Source organism: Strongylocentrotus purpuratus, unplaced genomic scaffold, assembly GCF_000002235.5.
Source record: "Strongylocentrotus purpuratus isolate Spur 01 unplaced genomic scaffold, Spur_5.0 spur5_contig_864, whole genome shotgun sequence".
NCBI lineage: Eukaryota > Metazoa > Echinodermata > Echinoidea > Camarodonta > Strongylocentrotidae > Strongylocentrotus > Strongylocentrotus purpuratus.
This window is the reverse complement of record NW_022145573.1, coordinates 485,215-510,420: the sequence shown is the minus strand read 5'-3', so window position 1 is coordinate 510,420 and position 25,206 is coordinate 485,215. Positions and strand designations below refer to the sequence as shown.

General features: G+C 37.2%; 1 protein-coding gene across 1 annotated transcript; it reads left to right on the top strand.

Annotated features, from left to right (window-relative positions):
- Nucleotides 1-2,820: 2,820 nt before the first annotated feature.
- Nucleotides 2,821-25,035, top strand: LOC115919369 (1-acyl-sn-glycerol-3-phosphate acyltransferase delta-like). Its single transcript, XM_030972969.1, has 10 exons — nucleotides 2,821-2,874; nucleotides 7,087-7,338; nucleotides 9,353-9,548; nucleotides 16,659-16,828; nucleotides 19,610-19,771; nucleotides 20,272-20,425; nucleotides 21,769-21,871; nucleotides 22,438-22,516; nucleotides 23,860-24,073; nucleotides 24,732-25,035. The coding sequence occupies exons 3-10, from the start codon at nucleotides 9,371-9,373 to the stop codon at nucleotides 24,881-24,883; spliced, it is 1,212 nt and encodes a 403-aa protein (XP_030828829.1). The 5' UTR covers nucleotides 2,821-2,874; nucleotides 7,087-7,338; nucleotides 9,353-9,370; the 3' UTR covers nucleotides 24,884-25,035.
- The last annotated feature ends 171 nt before the right edge of the window (nucleotides 25,036-25,206 follow it).

Here is a 25,206-nt window from a genome sequence, read left to right as displayed (position 1 = left end):
TTTTCTTTTCGACATTGCACTTCAATAACAAAAACAAAAACAAAGAAAGAATCAGGTTTAAAGCCATTACCTTTTTCATCAAGACTCGAGGAAGAATGATAGATTAGAGACATGTATTAAGCGCTATATGAAAATTAAATATTATTATTATTAAAGTGCCCCTCGACCAGAATAGAGCAAAGATTATCTAAAGGGCTTATTATTTGTGAGTTCATTTTTCATGGACCTTTATTTGCACAGGCCTGTCAACAATGCTGAAATGCACTGACAGTTTAATAATATAATAATAAAAAACGGTGCTTATAAAGCGCCTTCCACCCAAACCTCTAAGAGCTATAACAAATTTTTTTTTAAATACAATGATAAACAATTACATATTAAACCGAAACAAAGCATTACAAATAAACCTACAAATTACAATACATATGAAATATACATCAGTGTGAACAGAGTAAGTTAATCATCAAAGGCTATTTGAAAAAATGTGTATTAAAGATACTATGTCCCTTTTGCAGCCAACATCAAATTCTGTAAAACTTTGCAGGAATTATGAATATGTCATGTATGTCCTATCTGTGACATTTAAACGTTAGGAGTGTCCTAATATTCAAATTATGCAAGGAAACCAGTATACTTGCTAAACTTCACTGCCAGACAATATTGAGTGACTGACTGGCTTGTTTTCTTATTTGGTTAGAACATACATAAAATGAGCTGTAAAGGGTACATGAGCATTTGTCTACATCAATAACCTACTTGTGATAAGCCTACGTGTGATGGCCAAAATTAAACTGATTACATCTTTGCGCAGCATAAAACGTACGACCAAGTTCAGTAAAATGGTCTGAAAATCAGATTATTACTTACTGGCTCTATAGCCATGGGTGTCAATTTGTATCCGTGGTTGAAGGGGGGGGGGGGGGTGATAGGTGCCAAAATATTTTCGGCAATGGATCAAAGCAACCAAGAGGTAGAAGCGTGTGGCAGATTGCACACCCTCCTCACCAAGTTATTAACTTGTTCAAGTTACCCTCAATAAAGATAACATTTCAGAGAACATAAGAGTGGTAATAAAAATTAATAACATGCTAAATGTTAGTCCTGACTATTGCCTGCAATGTAGGCCTACAAGACTGATATCATCTATATTTAAACGAAATTTAGACATTACCAAAACAATTCCAATGGTGAGGAATATCAACTTAATTATGAAAGTATTATGTAACCAGTGGGCAAATGCATTAATAAGCAACCAGGAAAGGTTCATGTAAACAGAAAATTCCTTATTTCCTGGTGATAGAAACATACATTTTATGAATATTGATGTCTCCAAACAACTTTCATCGTGAAAAACCCATTCCAATATTCTGTGTAAGGAGATCTCCAACAAACATAGATCTCATTAGTAAATGAAAAACATATTGCTTTTGGTTCCAAGCGCGTAGCCAGGATTTCATTTTAGGGGGCGGCAGTGCGAAGCGTGCGATTCTCTCTGGGTGCAGGGAGGGGGAGTTCCCCCTTTGACGTTTGATTAAATTATTGGAGAAAGAAAACGATTCGTTGTACCGTTTTCGACTCTTAATCCTTGTCTAAATTCAGTTCTTCCCCCCCCCTTCCCGCGTGAAGCGCGGAAGCTTTGACGTTTCATGGACTATTAGAGAAAGAAGACGATTCGTTGTACCGTTCTCGACTCTTAATCCTTTTTCTTCCTACGTCCTCTTCCTTTTTTTTTGGGGGGGGGGGCATGCAGTGGCGGATCCAGCCGGAGGGAAGAGGGGGGGGGGGGCCCCAATCCGTGAGAAAATATTAGTTGCGACTCAGCCACCGGTGAATAAGCGGGGGGGGGGGGGGGAGACCACTATTTTTGTTTTTTTCACGTAATTCGTGAGAGTTTTTTTTTTTAAATTCTTTTTTTGTTGACCCGTCAGCCGTCCCCCCTCGTGGATCCGCGCCTGCAGAGGATCCAGACGGCGTCAAGGGGGGGGGGGGGGGAGGGGGGGGGGGGGGGGGGGGGGGAGGGGGTAGCCAAATCTTAATACAAAATTTAGTGCCGACTCAGCCTTCCGGCGAGTAAGCTGGGGGGCGGGGCGCTTTTGTTTTTTGTTTTATAAAGGTTAACTTTACGTTATTATCCTATTTTTTTTAAAATCGTTTTGGGGGGCTGGGGGGGGGGGGGGGCGGGCCGGAATAATCGCTACGTGGATCCGCCCTTGGGGGGGGCGACATTTTATTTTTTGAGGGGGCGACCGCCCTACTGCCCCCCCCCCCCCCCCCCCCCCCCCCCCCCCCCCCCCCCCCCCCCCCCGTGGCTACGCGCCTGTTTGGTTCTTCATTTGACTCTCTTCCTTCTTTAATTAAACCAACTGAATCTAGGCCTCTCCGGGAAACTCAATTCAATGAAACAGAATATCAATTATGCAAAATATGAGTCTCAAAATGACAGAAAATTTCTACTCCTGATCTCATATACAAACTGTCCGTTTCTTAAAAACATAATATAAAACTCACGTTCCAACTACCCAACTACCCCCCCACCCCCCTTGAGCGCCAGGGGGGGGGGGGGCTGGATCCGCCACTGTTGGGAGTGCCCCCCCCCCCCCCTCAACCCCCGCTATGGTTACTAAGTGGTTTACATTGTTACACATAGAAGAGATGGGAGTGGCAGTTCGGCAGTTATAATGTACCCGATTATGTAACGAAAAACACCAAGGCCATAAATGATCAATAAAAATCGATAGATCACCGTCTGCCTAAATAAATTATACAGCGTATGCACATTTTGCATCGCGTTGCGCTTTGCATTTGCGCGGGTCGATCGCTCAATCACTCACAGGTAGAAATCTTGGCAGGCTGAACATCGAAGTGCATGCCATGGTGAGAACACAAATTACTATTAAATTTCTATCTTAAGCATGTCCATTTTCAATCATTATCGCAACTTCCACCTTTGCCCCATCTTTATTACATGTATATGAGTGATGTGGTTGTTAACAAGTTTGGGGATAAGTTTGAATTGTCCATTATTATTGCAGTTTTATGTGCGGGTGGTGAGAGCCGAATCATGAGAAATTCTACGCCGACATCCTCCCGTACCTGACCGTTGGTGCTCCGTTGCTACTTGCTAGACTCTGCTGGCGCTGGCTATAGGTCTAGGCCATGAGTATTAATACTGCTCATAGACATGGTTCAAGTTTTTAGTCATACCCAGTCATAGATTACTTAGATTAGCAATTGCTAATACACTTTCTACCTGACATGACAATCCTGATCCTGCCTGCTATGACAAACTGCAGTCCCCTGGTGGTAGTGGTAGCTGCTGATCTCCGATAGGAGGAAGAAGAAGGTAGTAGATCTAGATCTACTAGGAATAGATTGTCCATCTAACAATGTTACATCTCAAGTTATGATCATATGATAGAGATCCATCCAGCTGAAATTCCATCAACATGTATCAACAGCGGTTAGTAAGGGATACCAACTAGATCTAGAGTCTAGATCTAGATCTAGAGTCTTCTGAGAATAATGAAAAAAACTTTCTTGAAACTGGATAAGACAACACTACCGATTCTATTCAAGACCCTAATTAGACCACAACTAGAATATGGGAGTGTTCTTTGGCATAGCAGATATAAAGAAGATGCAAAGAAATTGAAAGAGTGCAAAGAAAAGCTACCAAATTGGTTTGAGAAATCAAGGACCTCCCATATCAAGAACGACTTAAATTCATGAACATGTCTTCTCTGTTCTACAGTAAAAGAAGACATGATCGCAGTCCACCAGATCATGCACAGACTAGTTGACATCCCACAAGATCATTCCTTCTCCCAGCCTGCAAGTAGAATCCGATCCATGAGAGGGCACTGTCTCAAGATCCAGAAAGAACACTGCAGACTGGAAGTAAGTCTTTCAGCAGACCAATAATACAAGATTGGAACAGTTTGCCAGAAAATATAGTGGTCATGACAACAACAGACAAATTCAAAAGACACATACAGTAGATAAGCATTGGTGGGAGTATCGCTTTGATCTCCCATGACTCCACTCCTGTGCATGCACATAGACTCAGTAAAAAATCTAACAGGCTAAACCTAGAAGCAGTGACCGGGAATTACAGGCCAACGCCTTCTTCCTGTACCAGATGATGATGATGATGATGATGATGAGATCATCTAGCCTACATCTATGATCTAGGCATGAATTGGTCATTTTGAAGGGGACTGGTGTTAATCACATGATTCTATATAATGATGGTGTTGCATGGTGTTGAGATCATGTATGCTTGTTCACAATAAATATGATGTGGCCTGTGCCATGCCCAGTTTTTAAGTGTACTGTCCACCCGCACTTCATATTTGTGTATCATATAGACAGTACTAGATACTAGTACTAGTAGTAGTAGTTAAGAGAATACATGTACTATGTAGGACTAAAAGTATATAGTATTGACTTGTTGTGTGTGCAGCTCAGCTGCTCTTTTCAACCTGATTGGCCGTTAAGACATTAGCAGGTCTCTAAGTGGTTTACCACGTAGCAAATCTGAATAAACGTTTTAGTTACCACTTACCAGATCTAGCTATGTCTGGTGATGTCGTGGATGTGATGGTGATGACATCAGACCAAAAGCATTAGACAGTTCTACTTCCAACATTGCTACATGTATGGCCATACCATGGGAACTCTTCAAATCTTTTTTAAGACTTAAAGACACTCGGTAGTTAGCTCTCATGGGGAATTCAACACCGTTCGCGTGTTTCCCCAATAACGTAAGTGTTGTCAATCACCAGGGTTAGCCTTGAGTTTTATGACCATTCGACCTTATGTAATGCTTTGCCTTTTCTTCACCCAATCTGAAGCGGGATCCGAAGCTAGACTATCCGAGAGATAAGGGGGTAATTCTTGACTGGCCAACGGGTATGCTGTGTGCAGATTTGTACTCCCATTAATGGTTTTCCCACCAAGTCTGGTGTCAGCGATTTATGGCCTTTTGCACATGGAAACTGACGCGTGACTCCCTTTAAATAAAAAATAATGAGCTGTTTGTAAAACTAAGAAGAAGACAGTGTTATAGTTTTAAAGATGAGTTTACCATTGTCTGATTATTTGCACATGTTTTGATCCCGTAGCAGGACACGGAAGATCCATTGAGCTTTTAATCTTAATGGTGCATGTAAATCACAAGGAAAATACAAGCAAGAACAGAAAAGAAAATTATAATTAATCATTAAATATTGATTAGGTTTATCTCAAATTTGAAATAAAAACAAGAATTGGATGAAGAAAGGGAGAACTGATGACTTTCCAGGCCATGGTCTTCAGAGCTCGCTTTCCCGAAAGAAAATGAAAGTAGACCACCAAACTTCTTTGTCTATGGACAGTTGTATATCAAATTGAAATTGAAAAAAGTAGACAATTCTGCATGGGGGAGGGGGGGGGGGGGGCAGGGTTGGCATATTTCTCGCTTCGGAGGCTTATTTCCCGGATGCCGGGAAATAAGCGGTATTTACCGGTATTTACCGCTTTTTACCGGTATTTACCACTTTTTACCGGGAAATATATTTTTCCACTCACTTGTTCATAGGGATTGTCCAATTTTGAACACAATGGTGGTGAGTATGGTTGCTCTTGTGTGTGTACTATTTGTGTGTGTGTGTGTTTGTTCGTGTGTTTGTCTAGGTCTGTAATTATGTACTGTTGGAAACAAATACAGGAAAAAGATACCAAATAAACACCTATTCTAGATATGATGTTCTTCATTAAAGGGAACCAAAACCTTCATACTAAGTTACTTTTATTGTAAAGTTTAAGATATTTGAATAAAATCAGTGAAAAATTGAACATAATCGGGCAAGGAATAAGGAAGTTAAAGCTTTTTAAAATGACTAGTCACTGGAGGGCGATATTCAATTTGATGACATCATTTGTGGACAAATCTCCATGCCTTTTGTACATCAAATTTCACAAGTCTTTCGTTTTTTTCTATTCATTTGTGCTCTTGATTGGATTTCATAACATGTGAAGTAGAATATCATTTTGCATTCTATTATCTCAATCACAAGAAAGAAGGAAAAACATGAAATTTGATGTACAAAAGGCATGGATGTCATCAAATTGAATATCACCCTTTAGTGACTAGTCATTTCAAAAAGCTTTAACTTCCTTATTCCTTGCCCGATTTTGTTCAAATTTTCACTGATTTTATTCAAATATCTTAAACTTTACAATAAAAGTAACTTGTATGAAGGTTTTGGTTCCCAGTTGCTAATTACCATATTCATGAATACCTATTAATTAGCATAAGCACAAAATGCCATTTGTTTGGGTGTGTACAATTTTGTATGCAGTGAGGATTTTATAAATCTGTTTGTGTGTTCCTACTATGAGTATTGTGCTGCAAATTATTTCAGAACAATATTTTCAGTTATGGGGCTAAAAACAAGTAAAATTATTAATAAATAGAGAATTAAAATCATATTTCCTGTTTTTTACATATTTACCAGACGCGCATCTTATTTACCGGACGGTATTTACCGGTATTTACCGGTATTTACCGCCGGTAATTACCGCCACCGGTATTTACCCCCCAACCCTGGGGGGGGGGGGGGGGGGGGAAGAGGGGTGTGTAATGGACCAAGTTCTTTTTTTTCAGGTCTGTTGAGACCTACTGCTCTCTTTGGTGTTTTTTTGTTACATCATGTAATGCTATTACAGTGTAAATGATTAGCAGGCTTCTTGGCAGAAAAAGTATTTACGATACCCATGGACTAGCTTGAATGAATTATGGCTTTGTGCTATTCGGGAGGGGGGGGGGGGGGTGTGATTTCAGAGGAATAAAAGCACATTTACCGGTTGCAGTTTTGTCTGAATTGAGTGGAATATGCAGATGATTGGGATGAAATCTTTTGGTAAAGTGCTTACAGATATCTAGATGTAAAGTGCTAAGGGAGATATATACCGGTATATGATATATATGAAAATGAATATCTCCTGAATGGTGTTTTCAGAGCCTAAAGTGCATTAACTCTGTGTTATTGTAACACCCTGCTGGCTCTAACCAGAGAATATGATAAAGACGTTTTTCTTTTTCAGGTTGATACAGATATACTGGAAGACTTCAATTTCAAGACTTGACAAAAAAGTCAAGTTTGAGTTTCTACCGTCATCTCTGTTGCTCATCAAAACCATCTGTTTAAAGATCGCAACACTCTTACAGAGTAGGCTTGAAGAAACTAAGAGCTTCAATCTACGTGTATCATTTGAAGCGTGCAGGATATCAAGGGAAGATTGCAGCATCTGATATTGCTGTGACTGTGTTGTGCAAACCCTCAATTGCATACTAAGGTAATGATAACAGAATTACATAATGCTGTTTGCTATTAGTAAAGAGAAGGTCAAGTTCTGAGAAAAGTTAACAACTATTTGTGAGCTTTCTTCTTTTTTTTTAATGTTAGTGTTACAGTGGGTGGGTGGAAGAGTAGCACCCTCTGAAGGATGGCTCTTCAAATGCCCTCATTTTTAAATATGGCAAGTAACAGCTAGAGGTTGTAGACTGCAGCCTCATACCACATGTCTGTTTATAGTCCAGAATATGGCCTACTGGTATTCAATTTTGATCTCCACCACACCAACGCTACCTCCCCCTACTTACTTGCTACCAGCCGATGATGGCATGATCATTAAATTAGGATGCCCGGCAAAAAGCTGGTGAGCATAATTATGAGTTTTTTTTTATATAATGCCATCTTCGACGGCGTGAATCAAGTGTGTAGGGAATTATTAAGGACCGGGCAGATTCTGGACTAGTCTGTGTATAGCGAAGTGACTTTTTTGGCAAGACAAGTCAAAATTTTAATAATTTTAGATGATACCAAAACCTCATACTGGTACCTCTGTGCTGCATAATCAGCCTTTTCCAATTGCTTCTAGACAATTTGTTTCACACAGAAATGGCATGACCAGGGCCAGTTGCACAATATATACCATTGATGGTAACTTTGCCATCAAGGGTAACTACCATGGAAACCTGGATTGTGATTGGCTGTTGAGCCCTGTTTTTTTTTATTTTCCAAATTTTTATTGATTTTCGAATTTTTTTGTAACATTACAAAAACAACAATCATACAAGAATTAAATATATGTACATGTATAACATTAAAAGAACAATAATCAAATACGAATCACTGTAACAATTACCCCCCAAAAACAACAACAATCACACAAACAAACAAACAGACCTGATGTAAAAACTAAAAAAATCAGTCTCGGGTGGTTTGAACTGTATCATTATCAAAATATAATTATGGATAATTAAAATAAATTCTCAATAGGGGACCATTTTCTATAGTGCATGTTTTCTTTGTGCTTTTGTTTAGCAATTACCAATTCTATATGTCTGATTTTGCAAATGAACGTTTCAAAACCTATGAAACTTACTACTAAATTCCTGCATTTCTGAATATAAATGTATCTCTTCAATAAGATAATTAAGTGATTTAATAATATTTTATGTGGTCCCTTCCAATCCTTTATGAATCCAAACATCATTTTTTTCCTAGATAGATCCTCATATCTGACAGATAGCTTTAGACCAATTTTATCAACAAAAGCTCGTCTTAAATCTTCAGCAACCTTACACTCATAAAAAAGGTGTACAGGAGTTTCAGCTGTTGAGCCCTGTTACCATGGTAGTTGCTATTGATGGCAAAGTTAACATCAATGGTAAGGTTTATGCAACCGGCCCCAGAACTCTAGAATTTCTACAATTTTGCTTTGCCTTTAGTAATCACTTTCCTATTGGAACTCTATAGTCTCTGTGTTCAGTCTACAGGAATTAGAGTATTCAGTAGGTTAATATTACACGGTAAATTCTCACTATCTCTTTAATCAAGGTCAAGGGATTCAGTTAGTTGAGAAAAAAGGTGATTGTGTCATGAATTTGAAGAAAAAAATGTACTTGTAGGTTATTAAATGAGATTACAGTAAAGATTATGCTTCATCCATCATTATATTACTCTAAAACTGACAACTAAATGGTAAATTGTATTTGACTGTCTATTTCAGCAGGAAAGTGTTCTGTAAATAATCGATGATATAAGTCAATTTTTCCCTGGAAAGAAATTAACAAAGAATGAGAAACCTCCCTCCTATCCAAAATACATATATCACAATAGATCACTATGTTGAGATTTTTGTTAAAGTGCCTTCAGTAAAAGCTAAAAGGGTTCTAAAGAATCATGTATTTTTCTCTAAAGTTGCACATAAAAAGGAACATAACTTTTAATACTCATCTGGATATTATCCATTGTGATTCATGGAGACATGTTTGTTTTGATATCTCCTTTGTGGAATTGCTCAGGTGTAAGCTGTCACCGACATGGATATCTCGTCTGTGGTCAAGCAGTCAACTATCGTACACATCTGGCTGTTTTGTATCTTCATAATTAGCGCCCTCATCGTCACTTCAAGTCAATGTTTCACCCTGGTTATCTGGCCGTTCAATAGGAGCTGGTATCGTACGATCAATGGGCACCTCATCAATCTCATGTGGCTTCGTAAGTTTGTTAGATTTTAAAAAATAATAATAATAATAACTAGACTTTAATTCGTCACTTTGACGAATTAGGTGATACGTATGCTATTGATTTACATAATGAAGAATGCATTTTCACGATGTCATATAGTTTTATAAAATGCTTCTCCCATTATGATCTATCCATATGTCAAGTTTCTACTGTGTAGCCTTGATAATTATGGATGTATGGAAGATATATTGAGACAATTTGACCATTGACCCTAATTAACATAATGAGGCCTACACATACACATTACATATTCCGTGGTAAGAATGAAGTAAGCGAGGGAAAATGAAGGCAATGACAAATGAGTGAGAGAGAGAATATGGCTGGGTTCAAATTAAGTGTTCTTTAAATTATTAGACCCTGTACTGAGGATCTTTTTATCTGCCATGTTTTTGTTATTTGATGGCTTTTGACGCTACATAAAAATGCCGTCTTTTGTCACTAAATATTGTTAAAATAGCATTGTAGAGACGATGAACACTAATGCAAAGTCGTAAGCCATGAGAATGTCAATTTATATCTCGTTCTGCTAAATAACCCGAACAATAGAATCAATCAAGTGGAATCAAATGTTAAACAAATTTATCATGAGTTCTAAAATTTCAATTTGGTACTGCACGTCATAATAGTATTAAAGAGCAGCAATGGCGAACGATTGTCGCTAAAATTCAGAAATTGTTGCTTAGATTGCTTAGATTGCTTAAATTACCATGAGACATCAAGCTACATAGAACTATGATCGACAAACATGATATTGTTTTGAAAACAGTCTGAAAAATTGGAGGTAGAATGAATAAGAGATAATGTGGTCATGTAAACAAGTGCATTATGTCCATGTTAATCCCCTAGTTCCAAAATCATGATTGTATTTTCTAATTATTTCTCCTACATGTATATAATTTATTTCAATTTAAAGTAGAAATTCTAACAACGAATTGACAGTTTTGGTAGACATCTTGGATGTATCATAGCAATAAATTCTTGGCACATGACGTATTGTGTATACGATAATTATGATCAGAAGAAAAAGCATACAAATAACTATAAGAATAATAACAATAACACATACTTACTATAATAATGATTATAATTACGATATTTACTATAATTATAAATATAACAATGATAATAATAATGATTATTATGATACTGCTGCTATTACTACTACTACAACTACAACTACTAAGAAGAAGTAAATGAAGAAAAAGGGGTAGGAGAAGAATCATTTCAGCAATATTAGTGAGTATATTCTCAATGATTGAGGCATACACGTGCATACACATTACATATTCCGAAGTAAGAATGAAGAAAGCGTGGGAAAACGAAGGCAATGATAAATGAGAGCGACAAAGAGAGACAGAATATGGCCGGGTTCAAATTAAGTTTCCTTTAAATCAGACCCAGTACTGAGAATCTTTTTATGTGCCATGTTTTTGTTTTTTGACGGCTTTTGACACTACATAGAAATGCCGTCTTTTGTCGCCAAGTATTGTTCAAATAGCATTGTAGAGACAAGCCATGAGAATGTCAATTTCTATCTCGTTCTGCTAAATAACCCGACCAATAGAATCAACCAAGTGGAATCAACTGTTAAACGAATTTATCATGAGTTCTGAAATTTCAATTTGTTACTGCACGTCATAATAGTATTAAAGTAGGTATTCATTGATTTTAAAAACTAACTTTATTTTCATTATTGCAAAGTTGAAGCTTTGATTCGACAAGGTTATCAAAATTCAATGCTTGGACACATTCGAAGTAATGATTATTATAAATTACAAAACGCTTAAATACAGCCCCGGCATAGCACCTGAAGAGCTCTCCGAACGCTGCTGAGATGTGTGAGATCACAGTATGGACATGATTTGCACAAGCAGACGATGTCCCATGACATCTCACACATTTTCAGTGCCTGTGTTTTCATCTTCTCTTGAGTTCTTTCTCTTACTTCACTACCGTCAGGCTAAATGTATAATCTATTGCCTCACTCTAAACCCGCGCATGGTTTATTTTGATGACAAATGCAGCGATACAAAAATAAAGGAATCTGTCACTTGTAAGCAAAATAAGACGCCATTGTATATTCAGCTGCACACTACGCGGTATGTTCAGTGTTTCAAGAGGGAACAAATGCCGTCCTTAATATCATTCCGGGGGTTTTTCAATTTGAAAGTCTAGTTTCTTTGATTGTTAATTAACCCCTATCCTGTGTATTTACAAGCAAAAGATTTTAGTTATCAGAATCGGGTCATATCCCTTTTGAATGGTTTGACATGCCATTACATTTATATACACTAAACTCATTATAATTTGAAAAATAATAGCTTTGCAATTATGTTCATTCTTTATGGGATGTCGTCTGCTTGGGCAGTATTGGTCCATATAGTGACGTCATTAAAACATCGTTATTTTTCCGGCGAATCTGCTATGGAGGTGGTTGTATTTGTATTTTTATAAATCACCCGATATGTCACCCCATTAGATCCCGAGATACAAGGGTTCAAAGGTAGGCCCGCCACCCCATTTTTGAAAAAATCTCAAAATTTGGTGGGCCGTATCTCCCAAACCCCTCACCCAATTGACCTAAAATTTTGGATTTGGTGCTGTGAGATCACACTCAACAAGTACACTAAGTTTCATCAAAATCAAAAATGGTCGGGTTAAGATTTTCAGATTTTTTGGGTGATTTGACATGGAATGACCCATAATTATAAATATAACAATGATTATTATGATACTGCTGCTATTACTACTCCAACTACTACAACTAGGAAGTAGAAGATGAAGAAGAACGGGGAGGAGGAGAATCGTTTTAGCAAAATTAGTGGTTAAATTCTCTATATATGATTGAGGCATACACTCAAATTTAAATCATAATCAAACAGGCATCTGAAGTTTTTAGATGCTTACTATTTGCTTCATGTTGTTGAAATTTGCCCCCGGCTGGATCGCACCCTGCTTCCCTGAATCAACAAACAAACTTTGAGAAAAGATTTTTGTCTCCCTTTAATTCAAAGTTGTTTTACAATTTTTTTACCATTGAATAATACCCGCATTCATTCAGCTAAACTTGACACGAGGTTATTTTCGGCTAATTGTTTATCGTCTATTTTGTAGAAAGTTACAAACCCTCGTGTAATTTAAATAACGTTGGAAATTTGGAATTGAATTGGGGCCTTGAGCAAAGAATACACGTTAAGATGACCAAAAGTGCGAGGTAGTTTCCACTGCCTGTGGGATCATAAAATATGTCATCTAAATCATTTGCCTGTAGGTCTGGAGTATCAAAGGTCGATAAATTTAAGATCAGACTTGCGAAGGGTCATTTTATCCAATTTTGATCTGACAAATTTGAAGCATAAAAAAGAATCAAAAGCAGTTAGAGAAAAGACATCTCCAAGTCTCCAGCGGTAAGACAATTAATGACGAGCACAATTGAAGACCAATCTAAGACGCATTATAGTGACGGCAGACTTCTGTGGGACGTTTAAAATTTTACTGCGATCATTTGAGTTTGATCGTCGTCACAACTGCATGTAAAAACTGAAGTTTGATTTGGACTCGTCATCTTTGACCACAAATTTCGTCATGATCCCGTCATCAAAATGGAAAATAATAAATACAACTCATACTTAATCCACTTATTAAAAGAAATTGGATTATCCGGCCACTTACAGAAGTTATGACCAATTAAACATAGGCATGTTTTTGTTTTAAAATTGCAAATGTGTGTGCGCGCGTGTTGTTATCTTTGACGCCCATTTATTCCATCATTATGTGTCAAAATTGACTGAAATTTACAGGTATTGTTGAGGAAAGTAAAAGGAATCCAAAAAATGCAAAAAAAGGAATTTCTCTGTTCCACGTACGTTATGCGCGCAAATACGCGCAAACCCGACCCGCACGCGTGGATATTTTTGAAACGCTTAAAATTGTCTAAAACGTATAGAAAATTACTTGGTTTGGGGTTTTATGCACTTTAAATTCTTATTTCTTTTTGACGAGCGCGTACGCGCACGTTTGAAATGGAAGGCGCATGTGCGTGGGCTAAAATTCTGACGCATGACCTGAGCATGATTTTATGCCAAATTTGAATTGAAATTGATATTGCATGGCTGAGGTACGACCATTAATGACATTTCACATACTGACGTCATGATGACATCACGATGACCTGGCGTCGCTGTAAAGTCAGGCAGTTCTAAGTTGGACTAAGATCTATCTTCAGGCCAAGTTTCATGACAATGGCTTGTTCCATTATTGAGATATCCTGCGAACAAGTTTATGGAAGAATTATAATAAATTCTTCCATACAGAAACAAAATAAATACTAGACTTTAATTCGTCACTTTGACGAATTAGGTGATACATAAATATGCTCATGTGTAACATAATGAAGAATGCATTTTCGTGATTTCATCTTTCGTTATAAAATACTTCTCCCATTTATGGTCTATCCATGAGTCAAGTTTCAACTGTGTAGGGCAGAGGGAGACAGAGCAATAGAATAAGAGGGAGGCAAGGCAAGAGAGAGAGAGAGAGAGAGAGAGAGGCAGAGGGTGAAAGAGTAGAGAGAGAGATATACTGTAGATAGATGCAGAGACAGACCAAAAAAAGGGATAGGGGCAAAACATGAAACCAAGGAATACATCAATCCATTGAATATTAAGAAACTGAAACATCTTTAAATTGTTTTCCACCTCATTCCATATTCTGGACCCTTCAGGACATTCAAAGAAGATAAGACGATAGGTTTCTACCTCTTTTCTACAAAAGGAACATACATTTGACTGTGTTAATCCAAAAAGATACAGTTTATCATTACAAAATATGATGTTATGTAAAAGTTTATACTGAAATTCCCTGGTGACCATGATTAAGAGTGGTATAGCGCCCCCTTTAGGTATTTGATAGAGATTTGTAGAATCAGGATTGCAGAAAAAGTCGCCTAACACGCAAACTAAGAAAATTCTGACATGTCGCCTTTAATTGAATTTTTCACTATGATGATGTCATCAAAAAGATAAATGACGTACGTCATTCTTGTAGATAATTTTCTTAGCTACACTGTATTAAAATTTGGGAGAACATAGAGCACAAATAAGCTAGATAGTGCTCAAAGATCAATGTCATGTAGATTCATGATGTGAACGAAATTCACCTTACATAGGCATAACACTCAAATTGAGAAAATTCTTACATGTGGCCTTTAATTGAATTTTGTACTTTGATGACATCAATGAAATAAAAAGCAGTGTGTATTTATCTTGTAGGCAATTGCCTCAGCTACAAGATACCACAATTTGGAAGAAAATCAGTCAATATTATGAGAAATACACTAAATTTTCCATAAATATAATGACGTCATAATATGCAATTTTGTATTTTGACTTCCAAGGCCATTATGATGACGTCGAGATGCATTTAATGGCCAAATGAGATATAAAATCATATCTTCGACTCATACTCTATCTAAATATGAAAAAAACTTGGCAGTCCTTATTCATCCCAATGGACTTTTTATAGGCATGTTTTTGCCCATATATGCTATGTAATACATGAGCTTGCGCGCACGGATATTTATCTTGAACGGACGCTCATTCCGTTATTAATAGTGATAAAGAGATGAACATGGTATCAAAATGCTTGGAAAAATATGTCAAACATGATGACAGAGAAAATTGTAAAATACCAGAACGCGCAAAAAAAACGCGCGCGCATGCGCGTTTGAGTGTTTTTTTTGTCAAATGCTCCATATGGCTTGAAACGTATGCAAGAAAAATTTGGGATGATTTAGAGCATTTTAAATTTTTGCAAATTATTTCTGAACTTGTCATATTTGTCTTCATTTCTAAGATATTCTGGCAAGTGGCTGCATATCAAAATGACCTTTCCCCTTAAGATTTTGTCACAGACGACGGGACCCAAGATAAAGACTTTTTTTACTGGAATGCAGTGTTCTTTCTGGTTTAACAATTCAATGAGATATGATGGAGCATTACTGATGGAAACCCTGATAAGTTAATAAAAGTACTTTAAAGGCACACTGTCCTACTTGTAGCTACTTGCTCCCTCTATATAGAAAACTTCCCCAATCGGTGCCTGTTGGTCCCCCATGATCCTCTTTTTCTTATGTTTAATAAATGAGAGCTGAGTTAATGAGATAGCCACCTGTCACAGTACCTCTCTGGCTCGCTGGGTGGTCTAATCCCTTCTAGCTGAAGTAGTAAAGCCTACCTTTAAACTTAATGTGGGACTAGATATTTTTATTAAACTATTAGTCATATTTGATATGCAGTTCAATTGATGCTCAAGCACTACAATTGTTGCAAGTATAGGCAGACTCACTTCAAAATTTCTTTTTGATCATAAACTTGGTTGTATTTCTGAAAAAGACTGAGATGATAGAGTGACCAAAAAAAAGGAGTGTTTTAAAGGTCGGTTGTCCTAGTTCAGCCAGAAGGGATTACACCACACAGCGAGGTTACTGACAAGTGGCTATCTCATTAACTCAGCTCTCAATTAACATAAGAAAAAGAGGATCATGGGGGACCAACGGGCACCGATAGGGGAAGTTTTCTCTATAGAGGGAGCAAGTAGCTACAAGTAGGACAGTGGGGCTTTAATAAGATGTTGAAAGATACCAGATGTTCATGCCACTCAAAATGTGGGTTTAACTATCCGGAGAATTGAGTCAGCCAGAGATTCTCGCCGGTGACACTTCAACATATGATTTGTAGTGTAATCATTCTGATGAGGATGCTTGTTCTGTGATAAATCAACCTCATCAGAGGTTCATACATCCAAACTTGACTAATAAAGTTAAATCTAATTTTAAATGACCAACTGGCCTGTCATATAATGATGCTTTTGACCGGTGATTAGTACATTTACTTTCTAATGATTGGTTGCACATTTAGAGAAATAAATGCATGGCCACATATTTCCTCTTAAAACCAACCATTTCATAAGGATTATGTTCTTTTTTCATAATATACAATCTGTAGACATTTATTTATGTAATTTTATGGAAAAAATGTCAAATGTTCTAATTGGAGAAGGAATCCTACTTGTTCTTTGCAGAAGTGGTCTGGTTAACAGACTACTGGTCAGGATCCAAAGTCCATTTCTATGGGACCAAGAGGTTTCTGGAGAAGGTCAAGGAAAACCACTCCCTTCTGGTGGTCAATCACAGGCAGGGTGTCGACTGGTGTGTCATCTGGCAAATGGCGGAAAGATTTAAGATGTTAAGAGTGAGTTCCTTTATCAAATATCTCTGTCTTCTTCTTCTTCATGTCTTTTTCCCCTCTGTTTGTCCTCGTGACAGGCACATGTATGTTCTATAAATGCCTTTAATTTTGCAGTTATGAACATTATCAAACTGATTTCATAATTTACACATGAGTAGTTGTGCACTAAAACTGTTTGATGTAGGTCAGTATTTTTAATGACTATCTAGATGACAGATAGTCAAGCCCCTCCTACTACCCTTCCTCTCCAACCGGTGCTATAGTTCTCTTTGGAGCTATAAGCTCAAGAAAGATTACAACAGTCCATTTCAGGACTACACAAACACTCAAGTAAGAAAGATTACCGACAGTCTTTTTCAGGACTCCCCAATCCTCCCTCTCTCTCTCACATAGTGCAACCGTATTAGCCTACTGTATGTCTACATCACCATGCAAGCCGATAGTCCGATACTTATAAGCAGCAACTAAATATATCTTGTGCATGATTACTTGTCCTTCTACTAAATCCAAATGTTTAAACAAGAAATGAGTCATGACTCTGCTGTTTTCAGAAGTGTTCATGAAGTGATAAAAAAGTGCATTTGTTGCACAATGTTTTATCCAAGTTTATCTTTGTTTACCATTGTATTTTCTGTATATGTAAGCATATTTTTTCTTCTCTTAAAGCTCTATGTAATTCCCATCCACTATTTATCTCTAAATTGATACTATTTGTACACGCTAACAACTAAAATTCAAGTCATCATTTAAAAGGGCTGATGAGTGAATCCTTTTTCAAAATGTCAGATTAACACTTTTAACATGCTAGATTTGAATTTCAAACTTCAAAGTCTTAATCTCCATCTACCATTTAACAAAAATTGTAACTCCTAGGCCCTATTTAATGGTGATTTCACATTCTAGTTTTTAGAGCGTATATGAATTGATGATTCTGTTGAAAAAGTTAGGGCGTGTTTATGCTTCACTTTTGAAGGCAGAATGAGCGATTTGTAACGCTCATCGTAAACGCTCATCGTAATCGCAGTTCCACGGTGTACTGTTTATGCTCACTTCTCTGGCTCCTCCAGGCAATTCTCCCTGGGTGGCCTTAATTGGCCTTGCAGCTGGATTCGACCTTCGCGAACCTGCACTGTGCATGCTACATAGACCCACTAGAGGTCAGTGCGTTGACCCCATTTAAACACGTTTACAAATTGTAAAAGCATCTTTTTGTGAGTTTACGATCAGCGATCGTGATCGCCGTTTTTCGGTGATTCTACAAAGGTGAGCATGGACACAACCGCGTTTTAAACTAAACGCGTAACAGATGCCTGATTCTGGCCAGAAAAAGTGAAGCATAAACACGCCCTTAGAAAGGTTTATAAGTTTCTTGATTATGTGACTGTTTTTTGCAAGTACAGTACATACAAAATAACTAACTTTTATTGTAAACTCAAGGGGCCGAATTCACAAAGGGGGTTTACATTTAACCCATGGTTTAAAACCCCACTGTCGTACTTGTAGCTACTTGCTCTCTCTATAGAGAAAACTTCCCCTATCGGTGCCTGTTGGTCCCCCATGATCCTCTTTTTCTTATGTTAGTTGAGAGCTGAGTTAATGAGATAGCCACCTGTCAGTGACCTTGCTGTGTGGTCTACTCCCTTCTGGCCCAGTAGTATTGAGGGTCTTTAAAACTTCATTTACATAACCCATGGTTTAAAAATTAGCGCAAAATAAGCGTATCTTGCCTTGCGTGCGTCTAATATTGGACCTCTTGACTGTGTTGCGCTTATTTTGCGCTAATTTCAAACCATGGGTTATGTAAATGAAGGTTAAACCATGGGTTAAATGTAAACCTCCTTTGTGAATTCGGGCCAACGGTGCCAGATGCTAGTAGGCCTACATTTACATGTATTTGAGGGACTTGATAATTAAAGATCTATGCCTTACCCGCAGTCAATAACTCGTTCAGACAATCAGAATTCATTGTAAAGCTAATACGAGCATTGTACTATATATATAATAAACCACAAAAGAGTAGTTGAACATTTATTCTGTGCAGATACAATCAAGTTTGAGGTTGCGTTAGCTTGTACCGTGAATCTCTGTGTATAAGACGCACCCTATTTTTGGGCCAAGAAAAAAAAGTGGAGGAATTATTATTATAAACTTCATATTGAGGTCTATTAGAAAGATTACTTTCAAACCAAGATGACAGACAAATTTTAGTGTTGTTGTAGTTTCCGAGTAGTGAGTCAACACACCGATTACTGAGCTGGGAGACATTGCCAGGCATAGTGCCAGGTGGAGGGGCATAAATCGAAACTTTAAAAAAATTGTCTTATACACGGAGATTTACGGTAGGTAAAATGAGTGTTTCCCGGCTGGCAGTCTAGAATTCTGAGTACCCATTGTTTCGGTCTCGTGTGAACCCTTGCCGTTGTTAGCAGACAATCGTTTATAACTTTGAGGGTTTCATAAACGAGAAGGTTAGTGTGAACATAGCTACAATCAGCTTCTTTTTCTTTTTTTCTCCATCATTTATTAATTGAATAATGCTTACATAAGAGACATAAAATTATATCGATTACAAAGAAAAACACATGAATTATACTTAACGTTATCCAAAAATGAATTATACTTTTTTGTTTAACATAGTCAACATTTTTTTCCAGAGGTGATACTTTTCGACATTTGCCCTCCATAATATTTCCTTTAAATAAATGTTGAATATGTTTGTGAAATCACATTTTCTTTTTTTGCGTATATAAACAAACCAGCTTTTCTTTTTCTTGTTGTTGATAGGGTGCCAAGTGTCTGATGAAGAAAGAGATCAAGTATGTGCCTTTCTTTGGTTGGTCCTTCTGGTTGACAGAGCAACTGTTTGTCAACCGGGATTATGCTAAAGACAAGAACAGTCTTATGAAACAGCTCAAGAACATCACCACATATGACTTTCCTACTGTGGTAAGTATGGGGGTAGATAGGATATGAGAGCTATGTACTGGTATGCAAGACTTCCCTTGCATATACCATGCCTGATAATTAACCGATTCAAATCCATTTCCTGATTATTATTTTTTTCCCCAATTATTTTTCTTCTTCCTGATTTTATCCCTATTTTCCAGATTTCCCCCTTATTTTCCCAATTTTTTTCTCCCAATTTCCTTCTCAAGGGGGGGGGGGGGGGGGGGGGGGGGGGGGAATGTTTTTTTTCCAATGATGCCATTTTTTTTCTTCCCCAAATCCTTTTTTTTTTTTACTCAAGGGGGGGGGGGGGGTGGGGGCTAAGGTTTTTTAGTGCTCACTATCACCCTGTACTGTACCGCTTAATTGCCATTTGGTCTAATGATACAGTTGTGAGGTATATAATCACACAATATAATACTGATAACCACTTGATTTAGTGGCAATGAAAATTCAACTTGTTTTTTGTTATTTTCTTTTGTTGTTTTTGTTCAATGTAGACCCTGATATTTTGTGAAGGCACTCGATTCACGGAAGAGAAATACGAGAAGAGCCAAGCATTTGCTCGAGAGAAGGGCCTACCATGTCTGAAGCATCACTTGGTCCCCAGGACTAAAGGCTTTAACCTGTGTATAGAGGCATACAAGGGCAAAGGTAAACAGGTCAAGCAAAATAAAACCTTAATCGTCAACTGTTAACCAAGTCAAAACTTGTTATAAGACACATTTATTTAAAAATTGCTTTTGATGATTAACTAAATCTCTGTTCACATTGATGTGTACTTCATATGTATTGTAATTTTTAGGTTTATTTGTATTTTCTTTTTGTTTTGTTTAATATGTAATTGTTTATCATTGTATTTTGTTTGTTATAGCGCTTTAATAGAGACTTCGGTGGTAAGCGCTTTATAAGCAACATTTTTATTATTTTATTATTCAACTACTACTAAAAGAAAGCAGAACGTTAAGTTTGAAGATTTCAGCAAGAAAAGAATAATGTTTGGATTCATCAAAGATTGGAAAGGGCCCAATATGATGCTATTGAATCACTTTTTGCTTATGTTTAAAAGATATATTTATATCCAAAAATGCAAAAACGCAAAACCATGTTTAATTGGGCTAATGTCTTTTATCAGTAACACGAAATATATAGAACTTAACATTGCAAAACAAAAGAAGATTGAAGGAATGCACTATAAGAAATGGTCTCCTGTGGAAGAATTATTTTGATTTTAATCCTATGATATATACTGTAGAAAAGAAAGTGTTACCCACTATTTGTGTATTGTTGGACGTTTTTCATCTGTTCTTACCTTTTGTAATTATTGTGCAGTGATTTTTATGATTATTGTTATCATGATGTATGTACGAATTACTTGATAAATAAAGGTTTTAAAAGATAAAAAAAAGAAAGAAAAGAAAGCAGAACATTCAGACTAGTATTCAGTTAAATAATTGTTGTCAGAAAAAAATAGTAATTGTAAATTAAACTCCGTAGTGAGCTTCATACTTGGCCAATATCGGTATAAAGTTGTATCTCTTGGCTAGGAATTTTATCTAGCAGACGGAAAGCCAAATTATTTGAGAGCCTTGAGATGGTTCTGTTACGATGAAGACCAAAACAATTTTGTGAGCGTCACTCCTACCATACACTCCCATACATTTGTGTATAACTTTGTGTGCAGTGCGATTTTTATTAAGCTACAGTTGAGTAGCTCGACTCAACCAATTTGACTTTCCAATATGACGTCATCGGGTCTAAGAATTTTGTCTGATCTGTCGTCTTGGTTTAGACAAAGTGCTTACCATGTTAACAATATGGATAAGGCAACCTTCTTTAATAACCTAAACAAATTCTAAGACATTTCTTTTCTTAGACTTAAGAAAAATTTCTTAGAGATCTATTGAAAACGGGCCCAGACTTTTATGTTTTATTGTGATTCTTATATTTTTTCAAATTTCAACACCTCATTACTGTTTTCTTGTTTTTCATTGCAGTACCTTTTATATATGATGCTACAATAGCTTACCAATACAATGCTCAGCCCTCGATCTATGATCTTATCTGTGGGAAACAGTTTGACTTCCATTTATATGTAAGGTAAGACTAATCATAATTTCTATGTTTCATAATGTGTGTTATTCAACACACTCCCAGATCCCAATCAAATGATTGGTCGAACGAACGCAGTCACTTTTGATTAACTCATTCGGACTATCCAACCGTTTTGAGGAGTTAGGCTAACTCAGACTAAGGGACAACTCAGTCAGTTTTTTGCATGTTTAGGGTTAAAGGTAGGGGTAGGGGTAGGGGTATGGTTAGAGTTAGAGTTACATGTAGGGTTAGGGTTAGGGTAAGATGACAACAATTGACCGTATTTGCAGCTAGGTCGCGTTGTCCCATGGTCCGAGTTAACCCGGATCCATTTTTAAGTACAGGATGACAGTAGTGCGCGTAGAGCTATTTAAAGTGCGCTTATGTAGTGTGTAGGCTATTGAGCACTGCGCATGAATGAGTGCAGTGGTAAGCACGCTTGTACTCTCTGTGAAAGCTACAGCAGTACTGTTTTTCAACCTGTACAAATATGATAGATACAAAATGTATTTGACAGCATTATAAAGATTAATCGTATCTTCTAATATTTTCCTTTTTACTTCCAATTTCAGAGAACTTCCACTGGATGAAGTACCAACTGATTCAGAAGACGCTACAGCACAATATTGTCATGATATGTACAAACAAAAGGTAAATTTTACTGGGTGCTTTGAGACATCTTTTGGGGATTGGATGACATTTTTGGAAGATGGAGCTATGTTATTAATGTTGTTTGAAATATATATATTTATACATTTTTATGCCTCCGCTACAAAGTAGCCGGAGGCACTATGTTTTCTGGTTGTCCGTCCGTCCGTACGTCCGTCCGTACGTCCGTACGTCCCGTTCTCGTGATCGCGTTATCTCAAGAACCAATTGATGAATTCTCTCTAAACTTGGATCATGTATGTATCTTGCAGAGCCAATGAACTGATTAGATTTTGGGGTCACAAGGTCGAAAGTCAAAGGTCACAGGGCTCATTATGTATTCAAAAATAGCTTGTGATCGCAATATCTCAAGAACCGATCAATGGATTCCTGCCAAACTTGGGTCATATATGTATCTAACAGAGCCAATGAACTGATTAGATTTTGGGGTCACGAGGTCGGAGGTCAAAGGTCACAGGGCTCATTATGTATACAAAAATAGCTTGTGATCGTGTTATCTCAAGAACCGATCGATGGATTCGTGCCAAACTTGGGTCATGTATGTATCTAACAGAGCCAAAGTAAAGTTGCTCTATGGCGGAGGCATCATTTTTGACTGCGCGCAGTCAAAATTCCATCTAGTTTCCTCATAACATATAACATTGCTTCTTTGAATTACTTGTTACATTCAGAAATAATTGGACTTCATTCTTTGCTTAGTATGAATTCATCAATAAGCTTCTTAATATGTTATTCCTTTCACTAATATTGAAAGTTTCATTGGAACTTTTTTAGCTGTTTCTCTTTAGAGAAGTAATACTTTAAACATACAGAACAAATTATTTGACTATGATTGGTCCCCTTTCAGATTGAATTCTCTGTCCTTTCAGGAACCAATTCAGGCCCTGGCTCCTCTCTGACACTTGCCACGTTTCACATTGGACATAATATATGGGGCTCTAACATTTCAATGTCTCATTTCATTTAATTGAGTAAAAGGAATGCATAGCTACAAAGCAATTCCTATTTTGGAGGAATGATTCCTATGTCTGGCCTTCAAGATATTGTATTAAACCCTAGATTCTTATCTTTTTGTTAAAAGTTCTTTGTGAAAAGTATATAAAGTAAATTGTATTCCTAATTTTGCCTTGAGAGATACCTATTTTATGCTGTGAAAGATTAGCAGGTATTCAAAGCAACTGGTATATTCCAAGCAACTGGTGTGTGCGGGCAAGCACTGAATCCAATGACCAGGGTAATAGTATACTTGTTAAGCGCTTAAAGACATTTGTAATAAGCGCTATATAAAAATTAAATATTATTATTATATTTGTTCTGCCTTGCAGGATGAAGCATATGACTACTTTCTGCGGAACGACACATTTGAGGGTTACGATGCGTCGAGACCAGGACATGTCCCTCCTCGCACACTCCTTCCACTGGTAGTGATGTCATCCTGGATGGTGGTCGTCGGTATACCGCTTATCTATTACGCCCTCTCCATCCTCCTATCTGGTTCCACACTCATGATCATCATCGTCTGTGGGGGCTCATTCGCAGGTACGTAACATCAAACTTGAAATGTATTGCATTCATTTCTACTCCATCTTTTTTTTAAATCCTGTCTAAACATGACAAATATATACATGTAAAACAAAGCAAAATAGGTCCATAGTTTAAAGCATCCATGGAATTTTACTTTGAAAATTAAGGCATTTCAAGAAAAGCCTTTTAATTTTACTTAGTTACCCCATTTTAATCGTATTTGTATAAAGTTGAGTTCTGGTAATGCGATTGCATTGTGAAAGAAACGTTGTGGAATCGATCAGAAAAGGTTGATAAGTATTGGTGTGTAACTGTAAGGTTCTGGAATCATCAAAATGATAAGAAATTTGGCCCAGTCTTGGTAAAGTTACAAGCACTGTACACAGAAAGATGTAAATGGGACTACACGAACATGTGGTATAAAAATCTGTCCTGATTTTTATGATGTTACATGCGATATTTTGAATATTAAGGCATTTGATTAGCCATGCTTTTCAGGGAACTCTTTGTATCTGATGTTCTTTCACACTTGGATGATACAATGATAAAGCTCACAAATTATTTGTCACCTCTTCCCCGAACTCGACCTTCTCTTTAAGGGGTCATTTTCCCTCATGTCCAGGCCATCCTTTAATCATACCATTTTCTTTTTTCATTCCTGTCGTTGTTACAGTTTTCAGATTTTCCAAGTCCTTACTGAAAGTGACGGATGTTACTAGGGGATCAACGTACGGGAGCAGTAAGAGTCGAAGCAGTAAGGGGTCAGAGTTCACGCCCAATGGAGATCACATCCCTTTGACTAACGGGGATAAGAAGGATTCATAATCAAGTACTTGTGCAAAATAAAAAATTGTTTTTAGCAAATTTTTTATATTTCAATGACGAAATTATAGTTTATACAAATTATATTCAAAGCAACCTAAAATTCTATGCACTTCGAGATTTTAAAAAATGGTTGTAGATGAGGAATAATTTCTGAAAAATATATTGTATAGGATTTATGAAAATTTGATGTGGGTGCATGAGGTTTAGCTTTTACAACAGTCTTCAGTTTGTCCGAGTACGGACTGAAAGTGAGCGATGCTACTAAAGGATTGTCGTACGGGAGCAGTAAGGGGTCAGAGTTCACGCCCAAACCAGATCAGATC